The 22,833-nt window shown below is 22.7% G+C and overlaps 7 protein-coding genes across 7 annotated transcripts; 6 read left to right on the top strand and 1 right to left on the bottom strand. All coding sequences in view use genetic code 6, as the record gives it.

Annotated features, from left to right (window-relative positions):
* Positions 1-3,116: 3,116 nt before the first annotated feature.
* On the top strand, positions 3,117-5,728 carry TTHERM_00497140 (kinase domain protein, putative; the record flags this gene model as incomplete). The annotated part of the gene is made up of 14 exons (XM_001027903.3): positions 3,117-3,208; positions 3,620-3,712; positions 3,764-3,850; positions 3,899-3,988; positions 4,127-4,216; positions 4,317-4,406; positions 4,459-4,545; positions 4,599-4,688; positions 4,845-4,934; positions 4,986-5,075; positions 5,130-5,219; positions 5,273-5,362; positions 5,418-5,507; positions 5,569-5,728. 14 exons carry the CDS (start codon positions 3,117-3,119, stop codon positions 5,726-5,728), a joined length of 1,329 nt encoding a protein of 442 aa, XP_001027903.3.
* Positions 5,729-6,720: 992 nt separating this feature from the next.
* Positions 6,721-9,024, top strand: TTHERM_00497130 (hypothetical protein; the record flags this gene model as incomplete). The annotated part of the gene is made up of 7 exons (XM_001027902.1): positions 6,721-7,065; positions 7,327-7,459; positions 7,508-7,706; positions 7,765-8,035; positions 8,085-8,579; positions 8,644-8,694; positions 8,749-9,024. 7 exons carry the CDS (start codon positions 6,721-6,723, stop codon positions 9,022-9,024), a joined length of 1,770 nt encoding a protein of 589 aa, XP_001027902.1.
* An 851-nt stretch (positions 9,025-9,875) lies between these two features.
* On the top strand, positions 9,876-11,475 carry TTHERM_00497120 (cytochrome C oxidase assembly protein COX15, putative; the record flags this gene model as incomplete). The annotated part of the gene is made up of 4 exons (XM_001027901.3): positions 9,876-10,215; positions 10,294-10,524; positions 10,650-11,005; positions 11,059-11,475. 4 exons carry the CDS (start codon positions 9,876-9,878, stop codon positions 11,473-11,475), a joined length of 1,344 nt encoding a protein of 447 aa, XP_001027901.1.
* A 388-nt stretch (positions 11,476-11,863) lies between these two features.
* TTHERM_00497110 (ATPase, histidine kinase-, DNA gyrase B) lies at positions 11,864-16,937 on the bottom strand. Its single transcript, XM_001027900.2, has 5 exons — positions 14,997-16,937; positions 14,425-14,793; positions 13,970-14,355; positions 13,116-13,909; positions 11,864-13,051 (listed from the first exon to the last, which is right to left on the bottom strand). The coding sequence occupies exons 1-5, from the start codon at positions 16,912-16,914 to the stop codon at positions 12,355-12,357; spliced, it is 4,164 nt and encodes a 1,387-aa protein (XP_001027900.2). The 5' UTR covers positions 16,915-16,937; the 3' UTR covers positions 11,864-12,354.
* A 1,282-nt stretch (positions 16,938-18,219) lies between these two features.
* On the top strand, positions 18,220-18,938 carry TTHERM_00497100 (hypothetical protein; the record flags this gene model as incomplete). Its single annotated transcript, XM_001027899.3, has 2 exons — positions 18,220-18,473; positions 18,566-18,938. 2 exons carry the CDS (start codon positions 18,220-18,222, stop codon positions 18,936-18,938), a joined length of 627 nt encoding a protein of 208 aa, XP_001027899.2.
* A 448-nt stretch (positions 18,939-19,386) lies between these two features.
* On the top strand, positions 19,387-19,666 carry TTHERM_000497099 (transmembrane protein, putative; the record flags this gene model as incomplete). The annotated part of the gene is made up of 2 exons (XM_012801045.1): positions 19,387-19,402; positions 19,464-19,666. The coding sequence occupies 2 exons, from the start codon at positions 19,387-19,389 to the stop codon at positions 19,664-19,666; spliced, it is 219 nt and encodes a 72-aa protein (XP_012656499.1).
* Positions 19,667-19,890: 224 nt separating this feature from the next.
* On the top strand, positions 19,891-22,571 carry TTHERM_00497090 (cation diffusion facilitator family transporter; the record flags this gene model as incomplete). Its single annotated transcript, XM_001027898.3, has 3 exons — positions 19,891-21,168; positions 21,365-21,557; positions 22,114-22,571. The coding sequence occupies 3 exons, from the start codon at positions 19,891-19,893 to the stop codon at positions 22,569-22,571; spliced, it is 1,929 nt and encodes a 642-aa protein (XP_001027898.1).
* Between the last annotated feature and the right edge of the window lie 262 nt (positions 22,572-22,833).

Here is a 22,833-nt window from a genome sequence, read left to right as displayed (position 1 = left end):
ATCTATTCAGTGAATTACTTAATAATTTAATTATATATGATTTATATTAATATATTTAATTTTGTCTTTTTTAATTAAACCCTACTTAATCAAGTAACAAAATGAATACAAATAAAAACTTTATAATATCATAGCTGAAAGAAATATTCTTCTATTTATCTTTTGTCTCATTCATTCAAATAATTAAATCAAACAGAATGAGCAAAAAATTGTAATTTTTAATTTTATAACATATTAGAATTATTTTCTTAACTATTATTAACTACATTGATTTATTTTAAATTGAAAATATTTAATTTAAACATTAAAATCTATCTCAATTCTAAATAATTCGAAACCAAGAAGCAAGTAATAGCTCATAAAACTATTCAATAATTATAATTAAAGTTAAAAAAAAATATTTAATGTACCAAAATAAAATGCTATCCATATCAAATAAATAAATAAAAATTATATTGTTTGGTTTAGGTTGAAGATTTTATTTACTTTTTTATTTTTAAAATAACATAAAAATAAATAAATAAAAAATATGAAACAAACTCTAAATATTAAAATTTGATAAAATTTAATAGAAATGGTTATTTAAATTTGTAATATTTTTTAAAATGAATGTTTAAAAATTGTTGCTAAAAATAGTTTATCACTTATTGCTATTAAATAAATTTATGAATTTTTTTCTGTTAAATAAATTAACTTTTTTATCATTTTAGAAACTATTTACAATTTTCTTTTACATGAAAATATGATCAACCAAAAATAAGTAAGTTACAATAAATCTAGATAATTTATTTTAGATAAGTATTTTAAAATAATATTTAAATATAAATTATTTGTCGTTTAAATTTATTTTTTCTTTAGTGATAAATATTACTTGTAATCTAGTTATTTTATTTAAATTTAAAAATTAAAAAATAATAATTATTATTTGATTTTCTTATATTAATTACTCTTATAAATTAAGATTGCTTTAATTACATTTTTCATATTAAATTATTTTCAAAACAATAGAACAGAAACAAATTTTTGATTTTTACTAGAAATTAGCTATTTAAAAAATATTTGAATTTGATTCTTTAAGATTTTGTTCCAATTACAATAAAAATGATATTTTATAAATTATTGTTTACATTTTTACTTTTATTATCTAAATATAAAATATTCTGTATTTACTAAAATACCAGAAAAGCTTAAAAATTCTGATTTTTTATTTATTTTAAGATGTATTAAAGAATAATGACTATAAAAATAAATTTAATATTCTTCAATATCATCTAAAAATTTTCATTAATTGATGCAAAACTTTACAAAAACTATATTTATCAAAAAGTATTTTTTTTTTGGACTATATTGAAGATTAATGAAAAAAGATTAAAATAGAGCACTTTATTTTATTAATTTATAAAAAGATATTTTTGTATGCAAAAATAAAATTAATTCAAGTATTATTTATTTAGCTTGTTCATTAAAAAATTATAAATTTATTAATTAAGTGTAAAAAATTACGTATTATTTCACAATAAAAAGTTCTTGATTTTTTTGATATAATTATAATAGTCTATTTAATACGTTTTTGCTCACTATTGGTAAAATTTTATCATAGATAAAGCATATCATAGTAATTCAGGTATTCAGCAATTCATATATTGAAAACTAAAACTTTTATTTTATTTTAAATAGTTAATATAGCTAGAACGATTTAGACACAAATGGATGTATGTGATAGTATCAAAATTACAATTAAAAAAAATTTGAATGAAAAAGTGGTTTCTAAATTAATATTTATTATCAATAAGTATGATTTGCCTTAAGATTATCATAATATGAATATGACGCAACACATATAGAATAACTTATAAGAACTATAGTAAACAATTATTATCAAACTACTTTGTTTTCAAATTATTTGTAAATTCATCAGAAAAAGTAATTCAATTAAATCCACAAAATATTTGTTAATTACAAGATAATTTGTTACTTATAGCAATAACGAATAGAAAAGAAGCTTAATAAAAGTAGTAAGATTATTATATTTTTTTTTTTGATAGTTGAAATCTAATTTCAAAAACAATACATAAGTAAAAAATTTACATTGCTTTTTATTACAAAATGTATTAAAGAAATGTAATCAAATACAAAACAAACTCTTTAAAAAAACAAAATTTTTACTTTCAACAATTAGTTCACAAAGTCTACATAATATTTTTGCGAATAGCGAAAGCTTGTAGAAAAAACAAGCAATATTTTTAAATAAATTGTTTTCAATATTTTAATGAGAAAAATAAATGCAGTATAACTTGCTTTTAGAACAATCTTGATAAGTAAGTAGTAACTAGGTTTTTAAAATATCAAAAATTTAAATTTTGAGTTTTTTATAAAAGAAAAAGAAAATAGACAAACAAGGAAAGACTAGTAAAAGTGAATAAAAATATATAATTCACAAGTAATAAAGTAATTAACTCTTTATAAAGAATTTAAGGTAATAGTAATTATCTCTTATCTAATTATAAAAACACAAAAAATTTATTTTAAAATAAAACAAATTAAATTACTATTTAAATTATTTGATTTCATTGAATTTTTGCAAAAAGGTATTCTTTTTTGCTAATTTCTGATAATAATAACTGTAAAAAAAAAAATTCAAATCAATATTTCTACACCTACTAGCGGCTATAAGCAAATAAATGAGAAGTAACTTGTATGTTAATGAGAATATAATCATTAAATAACTTCAAGTAATAGATCAAAGAGATACTTTCTGAAAATTGAAAATTAAACAAAAAATAAATAAATTTCAATAAACAACACTTTAGAGAGATAAATTCTAAATCAGAAAACTAAAAGACTGTATAATTAAAATTTTGCAAAAAAAAATTTAATTACTAAAAACTAACAACTTAATAATTGCTAAGATAATCTTCATTACCTAGCTTTAAATAAAAACAAAGGCTTAACTTGAATTTAATTTTTAACATAACATCTACTAAAAATTTTTCTAACTCAATACCTTGTACATCACCTATTCTACTAAAGCACCACTTCAAATCCTTTACGAACTATCAAACTTATAACTATTTTAAGGATTTCACCAAACCAAAACATAAATAAATAATCTCAAAATGAATATCTTGATCAGCAGCAAATAGGACTTAAGCTAAGCTTTTTACACAAACAACCATACATCTATAAAATAGCTTACTCTAAACACAATGTAAATCTACTAGATTGCTTCATTTCTATAATTTTTAATTATTTTTGCTTCAATACTCATCAACTAAAATCTTAGCGCATTTTAATAAATCATAAATTTTCATATTATTGTATACAAATGAATGGTATAGAGAATTATTTAATTGATGATAAAAATAAAGCAATCAAAAGTTATTTAATTTTATAGACAAAATAATTTCATCAATAACAAATATTATGTCATCAATTTATTTACATATTTTTTAACCAAAATAATCAAACTAAGTATCACAACAAAGCCATATAAAAGAAAATTTTTTCTATTTTTATATTATATTTATTAAAAAAGTTCTTATGTAATTTATACCTTTCCATAAACTGTAACAGAGAGTTTGGATAATTATTGAAAACTATATTTTTATAAAAACAATAGAGGATTTGGCTCATTCACTGTTAATGAAATGGAATATTTATTTGAATACATTAGAAAGTGTCGCTCCTTAGAGACAATAAATCTTTACTTTAAGTAAATATTTATTTTTAAATAGTTAATATAGCTAACAATCAACTAATATAGTGATTCCAATATTGATGAAAACTTGGCAGATTTGATGGAAGTACTTAAGTGGGTCATAAATTTAACCTCTCTAAAGATATAATTCAAGTAAATTTCATATTCTATATCATTTTTACAAAAATAATTTTTAAAAAGTTATTTGAAGAATCCAAACAAATTTTGTGAACAAATCCAAAAGGATTTAAAAAGTTTATTGGCTCTCAACCATTTCTCTGTTGAAATTACGTAAGTTTTTTTCTTTATTTCAATTTATTTGTTTTGTTTTGTTTTTGGCAAAGATTCAAATTTAATTAAAAAATTATTTGGAAAATACAAATTGAATTGACTTCTATACTTGATTACAAAAATTATAAATTTAATTAGAAATAGTAGTATTAAGATTGAGCATATCAAGAAACTAATATCAGGAATCAACAGTAACTAAAAACTGAGGTGTTTGGATATTAATTTCAGGTAACATTTTCTTTTTAAATAAATGATACTTAATAGCTTATTATTTTTTTAATTTTTCAACTTGACATATAGTAAATTTCTATCTTTTAAATAAATTTAGCTCTAATTAAATTGATGGGGATGTAATTGAGCTCCTTATAAAACCCTTAGCATAAATTAATCAAATAGAAAATTTATGCCTGAATTTATTGTAATCTAATTTTTAGAAAAATTAAATTTTATTAACCTTTTTCAAATTAAAGCAATAATAATATTAATGGAGATTGCTTGTAATAAAGCAGAGCTTTAGCTTTTCAAAGCAGAATTATATCTTTAAAGCTTTTCTTAGGGTAAATCAACTATTAATTTTAATTAATATATCTAATAATTATCTCAAATATAGGTAAAATTCTTTAAGTGATAATGGAGCTAATAGATTAGGTCTCTTTTTGGCCAACATGAAGTAACTCAAAGATTTAACCTTGTCAATAGAGTAATTATTTAGACAAATATTAATTTAGAAATCAAGATATTTTCTAAATTTTAAATATCTTTTATTTTTCAAATTGAGAAGAGCTTTTAATTTTAATCAATCAGAAATTCAGATTATTGTTTTCAAAGCATTTAATTTAAATATGTATAAAAATAGATCTAATAATATTGGACTCGAAGGAATATCTTAACTTTAAAGTTCAATTCAAAAGATATAAAATCTTTAAAGTATGCTGATCTAAATTGGGTAAAACAATAAATTTCTTTTATCGTCTATCTAATCAAAAATATTTAACAGTTAAAATAACTTAGATGCTGATTGTTTAAAAATAATTGGAAGCGGATTATAAAAATTATGGCATCTTAGCAAACTTTGCATCAACTTGCAGTAACTTAAAATTTAATATTGGTATATATTCTAAAAATAAAATTTATAATAAAGGAATAGTGTTAGCATTCATCAAGGAGTCGTATTTATGCTTGAGGGCTTATCAAGGTGCTAAAACATATAATTTTTAAATATAAATTTAAAGTAAATTGTTATTTTTTTTTGTTGGAAATTAATATTTTGTTTATTTAATCAAGTAACTGTTCATTAACAACAGAAGACATTAGTTCTATTTTCAATTAGATTTCTAAATTGAATAGAATAAAATAACTTGGCGTCAAATTAGAGTAAAATACAAAATGATTTATTTGAAATAACTTTAATATTTTATTTAAAATCTAGAAATAACTTTTTTGATTCCAGATGTATTTAAACAATTGGCAATTCTCTAAAATCTCTATATTTTATAAAGAATTTAATTTTAAATCTTGAGTAACAATTTAAATTTGGTTATAAAATATATCTAATATTTTTTTAAATATTAATTAATTAGCTACAATTAAATTGACTCTTCTTTTGTAAAGAGTTTAGGATAGTTGATCAAATAAGAAACAAATATATTAAATGTCTGCATAACTTCTGGAAATAAAAATAACAAACTAAGCATTTAGTACTTTAACGATGAAAGCAAGCACACTATTTTTGCTTTTTGAACATAAAAAAAAACTCCTTCCTCTTTCTCTTATCCTTTTAATTATTTATACAAAACATTTCAGACTCATTTTCAAAACTAACTAACTAAAAAATTAACAATTTATATTTCAAATAAAATGTACTTTATAAGACTCACATAAAATTTATTTATAAGATTAGGATAAAAATTATTTATTAACAGAGCTAAACAATATAATCAATTTTAAAACTAGAGTAATCTTTATATTATATATTGAAATATATCAGTATTTTAAGAATAATTAAATTTATTACTAATTTTTGTAATATTAAAAATTAAATATTTTAATTTTCTTTAATTTTATTAATCACTTAAAATTATTTTTCAGTCAGAATTAATTTTTTTTGAATATTCAATATATAAAAATTATTTTAATTTTTGCTTTAATTACTTAATTCTTTTTGTAGGATTAATTTAAAAATAGATTTTAAGTTAATAATAAATTACAAGTTAATTTTTATTGTGTAATATATTTATAAATATTTTTGAATGGTGAATTTTGTGTTACCTCTTATTTATATCATTTAAATTTAACATTGAAATTATATCTCTTAATATATCTTGAAAATGACTGGTTATAAATAATAAATTAGGAGATTAATTAAATGCGAAATCGTGATTATTTTACTTGACAACCAATTGCGCAGAACTATGCTCTCAAATATATTGGATATTAATGAATTTCTAAAAAATCTAAATTTTGATATTATAATGCAAATGAAATGAATTAAATAAAATGCAAATATAAGCTGATATTTATGTGGTATTTGTCTGCTAATATTATGCAAACCAATCAATCACTTATTTAGATTCTAGCTATTGAGTTTTGATTAAAAGTAAAAACACAATAAATCCAAATCATTTTAACTAATAAAAATAACTTGACACACTTCTGATTAAAGTAAATAAATAATTAGGAAAGAATAATTATTACTAAATATAAATAAAGCTAAAGTAAGGTAAGCTTACCATATGAGTTCAAGTAGTACTAACAAAGGAAGCAATAATCTAGCTAATTCTATGAATGAGAAAGATATTCTCAAAGAAGTTGCTTTAGACCGCATAGTTTAATTAAATTTTAATGAAGAAACCTTGAAAAGAAACTTTGAAATCATCATTAAATATTTAAGAATGTTGAAAGATGGCCATCTAAATACTCAAAACGAGTTAGATGACATCAGAGCAAAAATGGAAAAATAATAATAAGAAAATCTAGAACTGTTGAAAAAAAATTAATAAAATGATTTGATAAAGAATGAACTCTAATAAATGAAAGACGCAATTAAAGAGAATGAAAAAAATCTTGCATCAGTACAAGTAACTAAATTTTATTTTACATAAAATATTTAACCTCCTTTTGTTTATATTAATATCAATTGATAAATTCATTGATTGATTGATTGATCAGTCAATAGTTTAATTTTATAGAATCAATAATATTCATTCCTTTATTTTGTATGTGATCTTTTATAGGATTTCTATCGAAAATCAATAAGCATTCATTTATTTTTTTTAACTCCAACTCTAAATAAATTTAATAAATGTCCGTCCACTAATTTAATATTGAATATTTTAAAGAACGATAATCAAAAACTAAAAGAAGACAATCAAAAAGCTAAAGAAGAAAATAACTAGCTGAGGGAAAATATAGAAAAGCTTAAAGAAACACTTGGCTTCCTCAAAGAAAAATTGGAAAAATTTGGAAACACAGGTTGAATATTTTTTAATAGAACATTTTATAAAATTCATTTTATTATAGAGTAATTGGAACATAAATTTGATCAAAAACTTGAATAAAAGCTCATAATGCTCAAGGAACTATAAAGATAAATGAATGACTTGAACGATCGTCTCAAATTACTTGAAAATAAGGGAAATTTATCAGCTAAAAGCGATCTGGACTCTATGTAATAGGATTTGCTAGGTTTAAAATTGAGATTAAACAAATTAAATGGGCTGTAAATAAATTATTTTTAAAATCATCCATTTTTAATATTTATTTGTATTGATGATCAGAGTCATTTAAGATGGAGATAAGGCCGAGCTCCATTAATTCATACAAAGTGGAAGCTCTTAAAACTTAAGTTAACCAGAAAGAATTGAAGAGATGGAAAAAAATATGAAACAAGTTATTCAAGATATGTAAGAATCTGTGATTAATGCTCTTGGATCGAAGAAACTCCAATAAAAAAAGGATGAAAACACAGTAAAATAAGAAAGAGAATTAGAAGATATTAAAAATGACCTTAAATATTTAGAAAAAGCCTTTCAAAAAACAGCTAATATAGTAAAGATAAAATTTATTCCATTTACTTTAATTTAATATTTTATTCTAGAATAAAACAGATGATAAATTGGTTGCAAGATAAAGAGAAATTGAAGAACTCAAAAGAATAATGGGAGATTATTAAGATACGAAATATAAATTTGAAGGAGGATCAGGAAATAATGGAGGAGCTGCTAATGCAAGCTTAATTGATGACAAAATGAATAAAATGAGAAAAGAACTAATGGCTTTGCTTAAAGGCTTAAAAGAAGAGTTAAATACGAAGGCTGATAAAACTGACTTGCTTAAATTAGAAGAATACTTAAATAACAAACTTAGAGAAATGGATGCTCTTTATAATGAGAAATTTGCAAATAAGGAAGACACTCTTCAAGCTCTTTCTTTCTTAGAAAAGAAAATCAATAACTTATATCAAATCATTAAATAATAAAATAAACCTTTATAAGAAGATGGCCTTATTGTCAGAAGACCTTTATGGAGTTGCATTGTATGCGACAAAGGATAATAAAACTATAATGCTAAATTAGGAAAGCATAAAGTTTGGGTACATACATATCTTTAAATTTTAAAAATTTTAATCCAATTTTTATTTATTTAATTAATAATAGAATAATTTCCCAGTTCCTAAAGATAATTCTCCAGAAAGAGCAAATGGAAAGGTTAGATTTTATATTCTTATTATATTAAAATATTAAATATAAATTTATTCATAGTTTGCTAAGGGATACAGAAACATGTAAGAAACTGCAAAACAAAGAAATCAATTCAAGTTCTAATCAGCTACGATGGCAAGTCATAATGCCTCACCTGACAGCTCTCCTGGAAGATAAAATTCGATCGAAGGACCTAACTCTTACACTAATCCATACATCAGTGATCAAGATTTTAAAACACCTGATAAACTCCCTCCTGTTAATGATTAACATTCTTTGTAACTTACTGCTAGAAACCAAAGAAGCAGATCAAATAACCTATCAACATATAATTGATTAAATTGGTATTAATATTTAAATTGATAACTTTAAACCAAAATAAATTAGTAAAAATATGATTGGATGAATGAATATTAATCGAAATATAAAATCTCTATAATAAAAAATTTATTTTAAAATTAGTATTAAATATAATAATTAAATTATAATGCTTTCTGAATCTATTATCTATCTATCTATATTACTTTATTTTTATTGTAAATTAAATTTTAAATAAAATAAAAAATATTAATACAAATTATTTATTTATTTTCTATTTAAATAACATTTTTAATTATTTTCAAAATAATAATTATTATGTTATTTACTTTTTCTTTTCAAATTTGATAATATTTTATGTTAATTTTTAAAATTCAATCAAATTAAAAAATTCTATCATAAAAATTAAAAAATAAATAAAAGCGTTAAAATAAAAGAATATATGCTATATAATATATATTATGCAAGCAAATTTTATAAGGATACCTCAATTTCTCAATGTTTATTTAATAATTGAAATATCTATTTAAATTTATTTTTAATACTAGTAATAAAATTTAATTAATCCTTAAGATTTACTTAAATCCTAGATACATTAAGATTACTACACTTAAATGAAATCAAAATAATTTTATTAGAAAATAATTATCAGTAGACATTTTTTGAAAAACTTTTATACTTGTCCTTCTTGAAATTTCTATGATATTCTTGTAGATCTTCATAATTTATCAATAAATTTGATAATTTGATTTACTATATAACAGTCTTAATTTTTAATATTGATTAAAAAAGATTTTGGCATTAAAAAGATATTTATTTATTAATTCTAATAAAAGTTTATTCAGAATAGACTATTTTAAATTTAAAGAATGATTGGATTATTTGGTAAAAACATTTTAAAGTTTGGTAGAGTCTAAGCACTTAATACTGGAAAATACAGCGCATTAAGCTTAATGAACACTAGCTTAAACAAAAATATTCCCAGAAATTATATAAGAATGACAAAATAAGATGCTGTATAAATTCCTTCTGTTGAAGAAGCAACAAAATACTAACAGGATTTTAAGCTTGATGAAACTGTTACAAACCCTGTCCATGATTTAGTTAAACCTGGAAAAGAAAAATTAATAGGTTCATGGCTATTATTGACTGCTGCAGGTGTTTTTGGAATGATAGTTTTAGGTGGATACACTCGTCTTACCTAATCTGGTAAATAATTATTTAACCAAATGAGATAATTTAGATTAGTTTTCAACTGAATATAAAGTAATTTATCTTAATAAATAGGTCTTTCTATGACTAAATGGAAACCAATTGATCACAAGCTTCCCTCTACATAAGAAGAATGGGAAAAAGAATTTGATAATTATAAAAAATATCCTGAATATTAACTTGTTAACAAAAATATGGATTTAAATGGATTTAAGAAAATATTTTTTGTTGAATGGGCTCACAGATTATGGGGCTCCTCTTTAGGAATCTTGTTTGGTGTTCCATTGTTAGGATTTGCTGCCTTAGGTATGTTTTTTTTTAAATAATAAATAAACTTTATTTAGAATTGAATGTTTTTTTTTAATTTTCCCGAAACATCTTTTTTATAAATTCTACTCAGTAAGAATAAAATTAATTCTAATAAAAATTAGGATGGTTAAAAAAGCCCATGTTTTTCAGATTAACAGCTATGCTTGGTTTGGGAGGTTTACAAGGATTAATTGGCTGGTGGATGGTCAAGAGTGGCTTTGAATAAAAGCCTGATTACTAAACTAAGCCAAGAGTTTCAGTTTATAGATTATTCACTCATTTGAATATGGCCATAGTTCTTTATGGAGCATTATTATGGAATGGTTTAACTTTAATTAGAAAACCTTAATAATAAGCACTTTAGCTCTCTCACTTAGCTGGTACTAAGACAATGAGAGGCTTAGGTATTGGTTTATTACATTTCGTAGCTTTGAATATTATGTCTGGAGCTATCGTAGCAGGAATAGATGCTGGAAAAGTAATTAAATTTGTATAAACATATTTTGGATCTAAAATATTGAATTTATATAGGGTTTTAACACTTGGCCTGACATGAATGGCTAAATGATTCCTGATGGTTTGATGAAAAGAGATCCTTGGTACTTGAATTTCTTTGAAAATAGAGTTTTAGTCTAATTTAACCATAGAAATTGTGCTTATTTGACTGCAAGTTGGACAGGATACATGCTTTACAAAAGTTTATCCCTTAATTTAGCTAAGCATCAAAGATTCTAAATTGGTTTACTCTCATTCTTTATTTTATACTAAATTGCTTCTGGTATAACAGTATTATTACACGGAGCACCTCCAAAAGAATCTTCAGGCCATTAAGCAACAGCTTTGATGACTGTAACTGTTGCCCTTCTTACATGTCATTCATTTAGAAAGCCTTCAAAGCAATATTTAAATTACGTTCAAAAGTTTATTTAATCATAAAAAACTATTTGAGCATTTTGACTAACCTTGCTAATTTTCAAATATTTTTTATGTGTAAACAAACAAATAATTTATTAATTTCTGTTGTCTTTTAAATGAAGTTTAATAAAAAAATTTAAGTTAAGGATTTAAAATGAAACATAAATTTAAAATGAGTAAATTATATAAAAATTAACTATTCTGCCTATTACAATTTATATTTATAATTAATCAATCTACTATTAATAAGAATCTCCGAGAATTTAATATAATTTAAAAAAGGATTAAACAAACACAATAAATTTATTTTAATATTTAATTAAAGTAGAATATTTGATATAATTAGAGAAAGAAAAACAGAAAGTAAGTTTATAAATGAATTAAAAAGGTAGAAATAATATAAATTAATTTGAAAGGAGATTAAGAATAATGAACAATAGCTAATTGCTAGATAGTTAGTTAGTTAGTTATATTGATAAAGTATTGAGTACAAATTTATATTTAGTTAAATAATAAAGCAAGGTAACATATATTTAATATATTTTCAAGTAGTGTATTTCAATTTATATTTATAAGTTAGAGAGGTAGTTAGTAAGTTAATTAATTTATTTGTTTGTTTGTTATTAAGTTATTTTGTTAGTTAGTTAGTTAGTTATTCATTTTTCTTATATACATTTATTATAGTAAAGAAAGCAAATCCAAAATTTTTAGTCATTCAATTAGTTAGTTTATTCTTATTTACTATTTTGGTAAGTTTAACTAATTATTTATTTAATAGAAAATTTTATCATTTATTTAAATGATACCAAAGAACTATAATTCTAAGAAAAAATTTTAAAAGAACCTGGAAAAAATATTCATTAAGAAATTTGAAGTTGTTTTCAAAAAATATAATATTTATTTTAAATAAAATCAGCTAATTAGTTCTTCATATTGCAAAATTTCTCTTAATTTATTAGCATCTGTAAGAGGCTTAGCTAAGAAGTAATTAAATCCACATTCAGTTAGGCATTCGTTTTCTGTAGTTGGATCACTATATGCTGTATAAGCAACTATTGCAGAGCTTTTTAAATTGTTTTCTTTTTCATATTCTCTAATTTGTTGGGTTGATTCTTTTCCATTTTATATGGGCATGTTAAGATCCATAAAAATTAATTTTATTTTACCTTTGTTTTATAAATTAAATTCTTAGATAAATATTTAACAAATCTATTAAACTTTACTTTGATATTGTAAAAACTTTTCATATCCCTAAACTCCATTGTAGGCTTGAAGTATTTATTTCTTTGAAATTTTAAATATTTTTTCTAAATATAACATCAAGCAGTAATGATTAGTCTAGCAGTCATCTACTATTAATATGTAAGGCAAGTCAATGCTTTACAAGAACATTTCTGATTTTTATTAGCGGCATAAATCACCAATATTTAAATTAATTTAATTAAGTGATCCAATTTAATCGTTTTGTTCTAAACTTAATTCTGTATCTGAAAGTTTGTTTTATCTTAGTACTTCGAATGCCTTTTCTTCTATATTTGAATTAGGGATTGGTGGAAGGTGATCACTCATTTCTAATTATTCTACTTCTTCAATGCTTCTGTTATTTTCTCTATGATAATATTTATTTAAAAAAATAAGAAAATTCTAAATAAAGATATCAAAATAAATATTACACAGATTTTGTGCATTTGCTAATATCATTGGATGTATTTCTCTATGCTTGTTAACATGCATTATTGAATGAGAATGTAGAATTATTTGCCTTAATTTGAGGAGGTTTAGGTGACTAATTTTCTGAACTAGAGTTTATATAGCTTAAATGTATATTTGTTTAATTTGTTTATAGTGTTGGTGGAACGTTATGAATATTTTTGGTGTCGCTACTAGTACTATCCTAGATACTTCCATTCGAATGCTTTAAAGATTACTTTATACTAAAGGTCTTATTTTCTTAAGACAATTTAGGTGAAGGAAAAACTGAGTAAGTATTTAATTTATTTTTATGTTATTCGTCAATAAATACGCTATCAGCTTAAAGTGTACAACGTAATTCGTGATTAAGAGAAGCTGTTTTTGTAAGGTGAGAGCGATTTTCGAATTCAATGAGCTAGTCATTTACCATCATAATGCTTGTTTGCATTTGCTTTTTCTAATTAGAAATAGACTAGAACATGATTTATTGCTATTAATTTAAATATTCGCTCTTTTCAACATTGATAAAAAACCAAAACTTGCTACCCTTCTTTGGAATAGACTCAAAATATAATCCTTACTGATTTTATTAATTTAGTTTTTTTTGTTTTTTGGAATCTGGTTGTTTTGTTTTTTCACAAATAATTTCTTCATTCAATTTAACTGCTATTTTATTACTAACGGTCAACCCAAAACCATATCCAGATGTTTTATGTGATATTTTATTTTCGCTTACACCTTCCTGCAAAAGTCTAGTCAAAGCTTTTTATTCTTCCTAAGAGAAATTTGAAATAAATTTAGTTAAGATTTAAAAAATAATAAATAATTATTTTACTTCATCCATCCCAATTCCTTAATCTTAAACAATAACTTGTAGATTTTCATTATCATCAGAAGGATGCTATAAGTAGATATCTATTTAAGTATTTTAATCTGAGAATTTCAAAGAGTTTTGAAGAAGATTTATTAATATTTATTTAAATCTAATTGGGTCAATGTGAATGTTGCTTTAAATATTTTGAATGTGTTCTTTGATTTATATTTATTTATCCTCTGCTTACATTCTTACTAAGTCTATAGATTCTTTGAATAATTTTATTATATCTGATTTGATTAACCTAATCTTGAACCTGTTAATTAGAATATCTTGATAGTCTTTAAAATCCTGAATTAATAAATGGATTAGCATCACATTTTGGTGAAAAGGGATAAGATACTCAGCTATTCAATAAATAAATTATTTATTTTTTACCAAATGTTTTTAGAAATTTTTTATATATAAAAATTTACTTTTCATTTTTTCTGGTACTTCTGAATCTTGCATAGATATATTGAGATTTGAAAACAGAAAACCTAAATATGTTCCAAACTCATGAGAAATTGTTTAAAGCATGCGATTTTGTACATTCTTTGTCACTTGATTTTTAGCAGCATCATAATATTTCTCCATGTTTTCAATTATAACAACAATATACTTATTATTAACAATGTAAATTTTAATTATGTCTTCATTTGAAAACAGACGCACACCATCTTCAAGGGAAAAGGTTTAGATTTAAAGTTTTTAACAATTTTTATCATATGTCTAAGACTTAGTCCTATAAGAATTTTACATGCTTAAAGAAGCATCAAAATTCTAGCTCCTTAAACTGTTCTTAACTTAAAAAATAAAAATAAAAATTTATTAAAGAATTATCTACTTTTAATAATGTAATTTTGAGATATTTAAATTATAGAGAGCTATCTAAATGATTATTATTTTATTTAATCAGAATGTTGGTTGAAAAAAGTAAATAAATAAATGCTAAAATTAAAGAAAACAAATCTTAAAAATTCAATAAAATCAATCTAATTTTAATTACTATTATTTATGAACTAATAAACAGTCATAGAATTAATGCTTGAGGGGGAGCTTTAGCAGGATTAATACTGGTTTGATTTGACTGAATAATTATTTAGGTTCTTATTATTCTCCTGCTATGCTATGTTTTGTTACCAGCTAAGATTATTTGAGGGATTAGGAGATAGTCTCAGCTCCGACATATCTATTCTTCTTGAAAAGGTATTTAACTAAGCTAAAGAGCTAACTAGTTCGTCCTTATTTTTTTGACTTGCTCCCATATACTTTTAAAATATTTTGCTACTTGCTTATCTAGGCCCAGAATTTTTGATTTATGGAGAAAATTTATAATCGTTGTTCATTAGACCTAAACTAGAGATTGTGCTATAAGACTCTTTACTCAGACTGATATTGGTAATTCTTTTAAAAATTTGAGCCACGTCCATCTTATTTTATTCTAAGAGCCTTTTTGCTGCCTAATTTTGAAAATCAATCTTCCAACTACCAGAAATATCCATTTTAAATGCAGCAAAATCAACACAATTTAAAATATTATAGCAAATTTCAAATTCATTATTTATTTCTGTAATCGTTTGATCTTCACTTGATTTTTCTATAATTTAGCTATTCTTGATCTGATTAAATGTTTCTAACTAAACTTAACTGTAAGCGTTGTTGAAAAATGCTGTTTTTTCTTTAGTATTACTTCTTTCATTAGAATTAGCAAACATTCCAGAGCAAGCGATACTATCAATCTATTATTATGCATTAAATGTATTATTATTGAATTATATTTTCTACTAGCTTGATGAAGCGCTGCTATTTTGAAATTATTTAAGTTGTATTTGCTTTTGACTCTATGGTTCGATTATAGAAGTTGAGCTAGGCTGTTAAGTTTTTTAGAAATCTTACAAAAGAAGGTTATTAGAAGTTTCATCGTGATCTTCTTTCATCTTATTTACTCCCAAATTAAAGCTTACTTCAAACTAAGTTTTTTATATTTAATCATCATAAGTACGGGCGTAATATAAGAAGCTGTTGCTTGGTTTATTTTGTGTATTTATATTTTTATTTTGATTATTGCCTCCATTTTTATTACTATTATTTGTAAGAGCCTTTTTAGGCGAATATTATTTCTAGCTTTATTTAGATATTTATCTTGCTATACTTGTTTCTTCTGTAACATCAGCTTCTCCTGCTTAAGGAGTGTTAGCCATATTTTTTGTTATCTCTTCTATTTCAATGTTTTTTAAGGTAAGGTTGCTTTCTTATCTGTCTTAATGATAATTACTTAAATTAGCTCCACTACTTTTAAATACCTACTATTTCGAGCCTATTGCATGATTTATTGAACCTTCAATTAAATTCATTTTATGTTGATTCTATTTTGCATATTAATCATCTTAGTAATAAGGTTGAGCTTAATTTTTATTATGAGATTAAATATCTCCATATTCATAATGCTTATCACATTTCTCCTTTTATGTATCAGTGTGAATTTTAGAGTCAGTACTTTCTCTATTTTTATGCATTTTAGCTTCTTGGCTTTTAAGGATTTTATAAGACACTATAAGAACTACCAAAGAATTGCAAATAAATAGTAATGTATCACAAATAATTTATAAGTTGTCTGTTTAATCAAAATAAACTCTAGAAAATGTTCCAGAAAAGATGATTGCGTAGAATATTGAAATAAATTTTAGGATCATCTATATTCTCAAATCAGCTAAGATAAAATAATTTATCTCTATAAATATTAATAAATACTACGATACTACAAAAGCTCTTCCATCTGCTTTGTAACTGATAACTCCGCTAGACATTCCAAAAAGAGTTACCCAAATAATAAATAAAATGAGATAGATCATACTATAGTTTTTATATTATTTACAATTTAGCTTTTTATCTGTCAGTACCATGAAAAAAAACAATATCTTCATTGGTATATAAAATAATATTGTCAAAAAAGGAGTCGCTTAAAAATATTTTTAAAATTTTTTTTCATCTTCTAAAAACATGACAATCGTTGCTATTATGTTTTTAAAAAAGAGCATTAGATAAAAATATGCCAAAATTAAAAATGAAATACAATAAATCATTATAAATTTATTATTAATTGGGTTAAAAATATTATTTTACATTTAATTTGGATTTAGAAGTTGCATAAAGTAGCTAGCTTTAATTTAAATGTAAATTAATTACTTAGAATGAAAAAAATGATGTGAAGTAGAATAGATCCAAAAAATGGGTTGAAAAACTTTTGGATTAAAACAGGCATGAAACTAGTTCCTTTAACCAAATAGATCTATAAAAAACTAAACGCTAAGCTTATTTCTAGCAGATTTGTCTAAATATATCAATCAATATTCCTTTATTTAACTACTTTAGTAAGTGTCTTAAAGGATTTGTAATATATATCTTTTACTTTTATGTAAAATGCTTTAAAAAAAAATTTATCAAGTAAAAACAATAATAATTTATCTCATTCATTATTTTATCATTCATTATGATTAAACTCAATTTATAAGGTGTAAAATGTGAGATGAATTTTATTCAAAACTAGCATTTTTGGTTAGAATTCAAAGTTAAGTATAAATTTTTTAACTATTTTTCAAACAAACTTCTTAGAATTCACAATCAAAAATATATTTCCATATAATCACAAAAAACAGCCATAACTAATTAGCAATAAGGAGTTTTTCATTTTATTTGTTTTCTTCATTCATAGCCTTTTACTTTAAAATATTTAGAATCAATCAATCAATTAATAAATAAATAATTTAGGTCAAATATAAAACCCTTTTCTTTAATAAATCCATATTCTATTTTAATTGAATTAATTTTTAAAAGTTATTTATTTTGTTATAATCTTAATGATAATGAATTATAAATATTTTATATCTTTTAAATAGATTAATTAAAACAAATTATTTTACACACCAAAAAAATACTATTTAGAAAAAATTAAAACCATAAAATATATATTAGATAAAAATGACAAAAAATATTTTGATAGTTTAAATAAAATCAAGAAATATTTAAAAAATAATTTTTTATTATTTTTATAATTAAAATAATTATTTATTGTTTTGAAATCAAATTATAAAGTATAAAATTCTTTTATAAAATTTGTTATTATTATTAGACTCAATTTTTAAAAAACTAATCATAATTAAAAAATAGAGCTTTAATTGAAATAATATATAAGAAAAGAATTTCAACTAAAATACTTATTTCTAAATACAATGGGATGTCCATCATCTAAACCATATTCAAATACTCCTCAAGGACAAGTTTAAAAAAAAAATAAGGCTGATTAATTATATATTTAAATAGTTGGATTAAAAAATCCAGGAAAGCAATACTTATAATCATTAATTTCATAACCAGATAAAAGCTTCATAGATTCTAGTGGAAGCTCGTAATCAGAATTTAGAAATAAAACATACTCTTAGTGTTTTAACAGAAAAATAAATTTTCAAGAATATGAATAAATTGAGTAATTAATTATATTTATTCGTTTCATTTTTTAAATCTGTATTAAGTTTTAAATGAGCACAAATAACACATATTTTTTTTTTTTCTAAATAGATTAGTGAGATTAGAATAAAATAAGGAATCTAAAACCTATGTAGTTTTTGTAATTGATAACGGAGATGTAGATTGCATGAAGCACTTATAGGAATAAATAGAACAAGCCAAAGCAAATGATATTAAGTTCAAAATAATAGTAATGAATTGCAAAGATTAAAATGATTTAAATCAAACAAAAATGTAAGAATTAGAATAAACCGATTTAACATTATATTATGATAACTATGAAGAAGATAAGCAAAAAATTAAAAAATTTTTCACTGAAATTGATGGAGGTGAGTAATATGAAGAAGATAATTAATCTAGGACAGATATTAATATATAAAATTAGAAAAATAAATAATAAGCTAACAAATAAAAAATGAAATGAGTTCTAAATTTGAAGAATTGATAAAAACTTTAATAATAATAATTATTAAATATCAAATAAAAATGTTATTTGTTTTCCTTAATAATTGTTTTTGATAACAAATTTTCTTCTAAATAATTTATTTTAATTAATTAATTAATGGATATACTATTTATGTTTTTGTTGTTTTGTTTTAATTGTTTTTTATTTTTTTTATCATCCTTAAGAAATATTAATTATAAGTAACTCAACATTAATTATTTTATAAATCAACTCTTTACTTTTTAGAAATTATTAATCTATCTTAAAAAATTTTATATATGTGAATAAAATTTGATTGTAGAGTTTTTATAATAAATTATCATTTTTAAAATTATCCAAATTGACATATATAAACAGCTGCTGTGATTAAAAAATAGCTTTGACTTATAACTTATTGTTTGGCTACAGTAAATATTACTGGAGTAAAATGAATCCAATAAACTGTAGATATTAATTAAATATTTAATCTATCTTTTATTAAAATCATACAAAAATTAAAAATAGCTTAGAAATATATCTTTTTTATTAATATATGCTATTTTTACTATTTAAAAATGCTAGATTATTTGTGGGTCTTAAGTTATTTTGCTTTGAACTCCAAGTTATAATTAATAAAGTATGATGACTACTTCAAAAAGGAATAATTTAGTAACATTTTGCTTAACTTTTATAAACTTTATGACATAAATATAAAAAATACTTATTGACAGTATTAAATAATATGCGCTTTAAGAAATGTAATTTGATATATCTTACTTCATTTGCTTTTGTAATAATTTTGATAATTTAGGAGATCTTTTCAAAATTACGCAAAAATTTTTATAATTGGGTCTTTAAATCATCAATAATTTTCTTCAAATCATAATAATTAATTATTTAATTAAATATATCTGTCTAAACCATTTACTCTAGAATTAAATTTTTGTATAAAATGTCAGATTCTAAGTAAAATTTACAAAAGAGGCTTCTTAATAATAAGGAACAGCTAGAGTAGGATTCTATTAAGGAGGAGACTCAACAACCCATCTAAAAGAATACCTCTTCAGAATTTTATATGAGCAGTGACGATGATGAAGATGCAGATTACAACGAAAATTGGGACAAAATTTATGACCTTCCTAAGATGGAGAATATTACAAGAACTGTTTTGGTTAAATTACTTATAGCATCAGTGATTGCCCTTATATTCCTTATAATTGAAGTTGTTGGTGGTGTCCTCTCAGGCTCTTTAGCTATTCTTAGTGATGCAGCACATATGTTTTCAGATTTATCTGGTTTCTTTATATCCATCTTCTCTGTTTGGATTGGTCAAAGACCTGCATCATCAAAGCTTTCTTATGGTTATCATAGAGCTGAAGTTATTGGAGCTATGGCAAGTATTGTACTTATTTGGGGTTTAACCATTCTATTACTTTATGAAGCTACACACAGAGTTATCACAAAAGAAGCTGTAGATGAACCTCTTTATATGCTTATTACTGCTGGATTTGGTTTGTTTTGCAACATTGTTATGGCAAAAGTTTTACATAGCGCTCCTGGTCATAGCCATCATGGATGTTCTCACGGACATAGCCATGGCCATGGCCACTCACATGATCACCATCATGATCACGACCATGACCATGATCATGAACATGACCACAATCATGACCACGATCACAACCATGATCACGATCATGAACATGAACATAACCATAATCATAATCATGATCATAAACACCATAGCCATGATCATAGCCATAAAAATAAAAAAGGCTAGAAAAGCAAAGGATCTAGTAAATGCTCTTCACATGATAATAGCAATAAAATTGATTCTGATTAATAAAATAATCAATAAGCTGACAATTGTTAAAGTAAGGAAGATTAAAAGAGTGCAAATAAAGAAAATAATAAAATGGCAAAATAACATTCTCATGATCATGACCATGACCACGACCATGACCATGACCACGACCATGACCATGATCACGACCATGAGCATGACCACAATCATGATCATGATCATGACCACGATCACGATCACGACCATGACCATGAACACGAACATAATCACGAGCATAGCCATGAAGACAAAGAAGATAGTAAATAAAATAAAAATAAAAAGAAGCATGAACATAGCAAGAATTGCTCTCACTAGCATAGCGATGAAGAAAATAAAGTTAATGAAAAGAACTAGTAAGGCTAATGTGATAGCAATAGCAATAGAAATGTAAATATATACCAAATAATTTTATTTTTAATAGAAAAATAAAATTTCAAATTGAAAAGTTTTAATTAAATTTTTTAAGGATCTACTTTAAATTTTCAGTAGAGATTTAAAATTGATATTACTCTATATATCAAAATTCAAACAAAGAAAAAATTCAATTGTTGATTTTTTAATTTTTAATTAATCATTCAAATAGGTTGACAAAAGGGTAGACTCTAGAGTTCTAAACATAAACGCTGATAGCTGTTTAATGAACACCGAAAATAATTTTGAAAATGAAGCTTCTGTTGTAAATACTAAAAAGAAATAGAATAAAAAATCAAAGAACTTATCTGTTATATCTGCTAAAGAAAATTACAACTTGAGAGCTGCTATGATCCATGTTATTGGTAAACTATAAATTAAATTTAGCTTTTAGCTTCCTTAATTTTGCAAACAAAATTTTTATTTATTGAACTCAAAAATTAATTTGGTTGTTTTTATGGATATTAAAGATACTTTTATCAAGGTCCTAAAAATTATTTATTATTTTTAGTAAATTTAAACAAACATCAAATGATTTCAACTTATTGACTTCTTAGATTAACTAAAGATAAATTTTTTTACGAATTAATAATTGTCAAAATTAATTTTAAGTAAAGTGATTCATATGCTTTGATATCTTATTTCTAAATACTTTTATATTTAGGAATCACTCAAAAATAATATGTCAATTATATTTAATCATATCTACAATAATACATAATTTGCATATTTTTTCTACATTAGTCAATAACATTAATATTGATTGAATGTAAGTATCGTCACGATAAAGTTTACATAATGACCATAAAAAAAATTTAAATCTACTACAAAATTCTACTTGATACTAAAATATTAATGACAAAATTTTTAAAAATAAGCAAAATAAAGCTAATAAATCTAAAAATTATTCTTAAAAAATAGGTGATATTATCTAATCAATTGGTGTTTTAATTGCTGCTTTATTGATATACTTCCTAGGAGGTGATGATGGTTTCAACTACTGGCACTTAGCTGATCCTATTTGCACTTATATATTCTCCATTTTGGTTCTATTTACAACAATTCCTGTTTGCAGAGACTGCATTAGAGTATTGATGGAAGGCAGTCCCAAAGAAATTAACATTCAAGATTTTAAGGAATAACTCCAGTCTATATAATATGTTCAAGAAATTCACGATTTACATATATGGTCTCTTTCTAAGGGTAAGCCTTCTATGACCTGTCATATGTTTGTTTCTTAAAATCCTAAAAAAGTATTAAAAGAAAGTACCAGACTTTGTAGATAAAATGGAATCTATCACAGCACTATTTAAATTGAAGAATATAGCTAAAAAGGAGCTCCTGGCTATATTAAATGTGATCATAACATTCATCATTGATTGAATTTTCTGATTGATAAAATTAATTTAAAATAATGTATTATAAAGTTTATTAATTATTCATGAAAAATGTATTTTAAAATTAAAATATTATTATAAGCTTAATTGTATAAAATCTATACTGTATAATCTCATTTTTATAATATAAAAGCAATCTATTAATTAGATTTATTAATTATAAATTTAAAACTAAGTTATAATAAATAAATAACTCAGATTAGATATTAAATCATTTCTTAATAATCTTAATTATGACTAAGTT

Source organism: Tetrahymena thermophila (assembly GCF_000189635.1).
Source record: "Tetrahymena thermophila SB210 genomic scaffold scf_8253815, whole genome shotgun sequence".
Taxonomy (NCBI): domain Eukaryota; phylum Ciliophora; class Oligohymenophorea; order Hymenostomatida; family Tetrahymenidae; genus Tetrahymena; species Tetrahymena thermophila.
The sequence above is the reverse complement of the archived record's forward strand: the minus strand, read 5'-3'. Positions and strand labels throughout refer to the sequence as shown.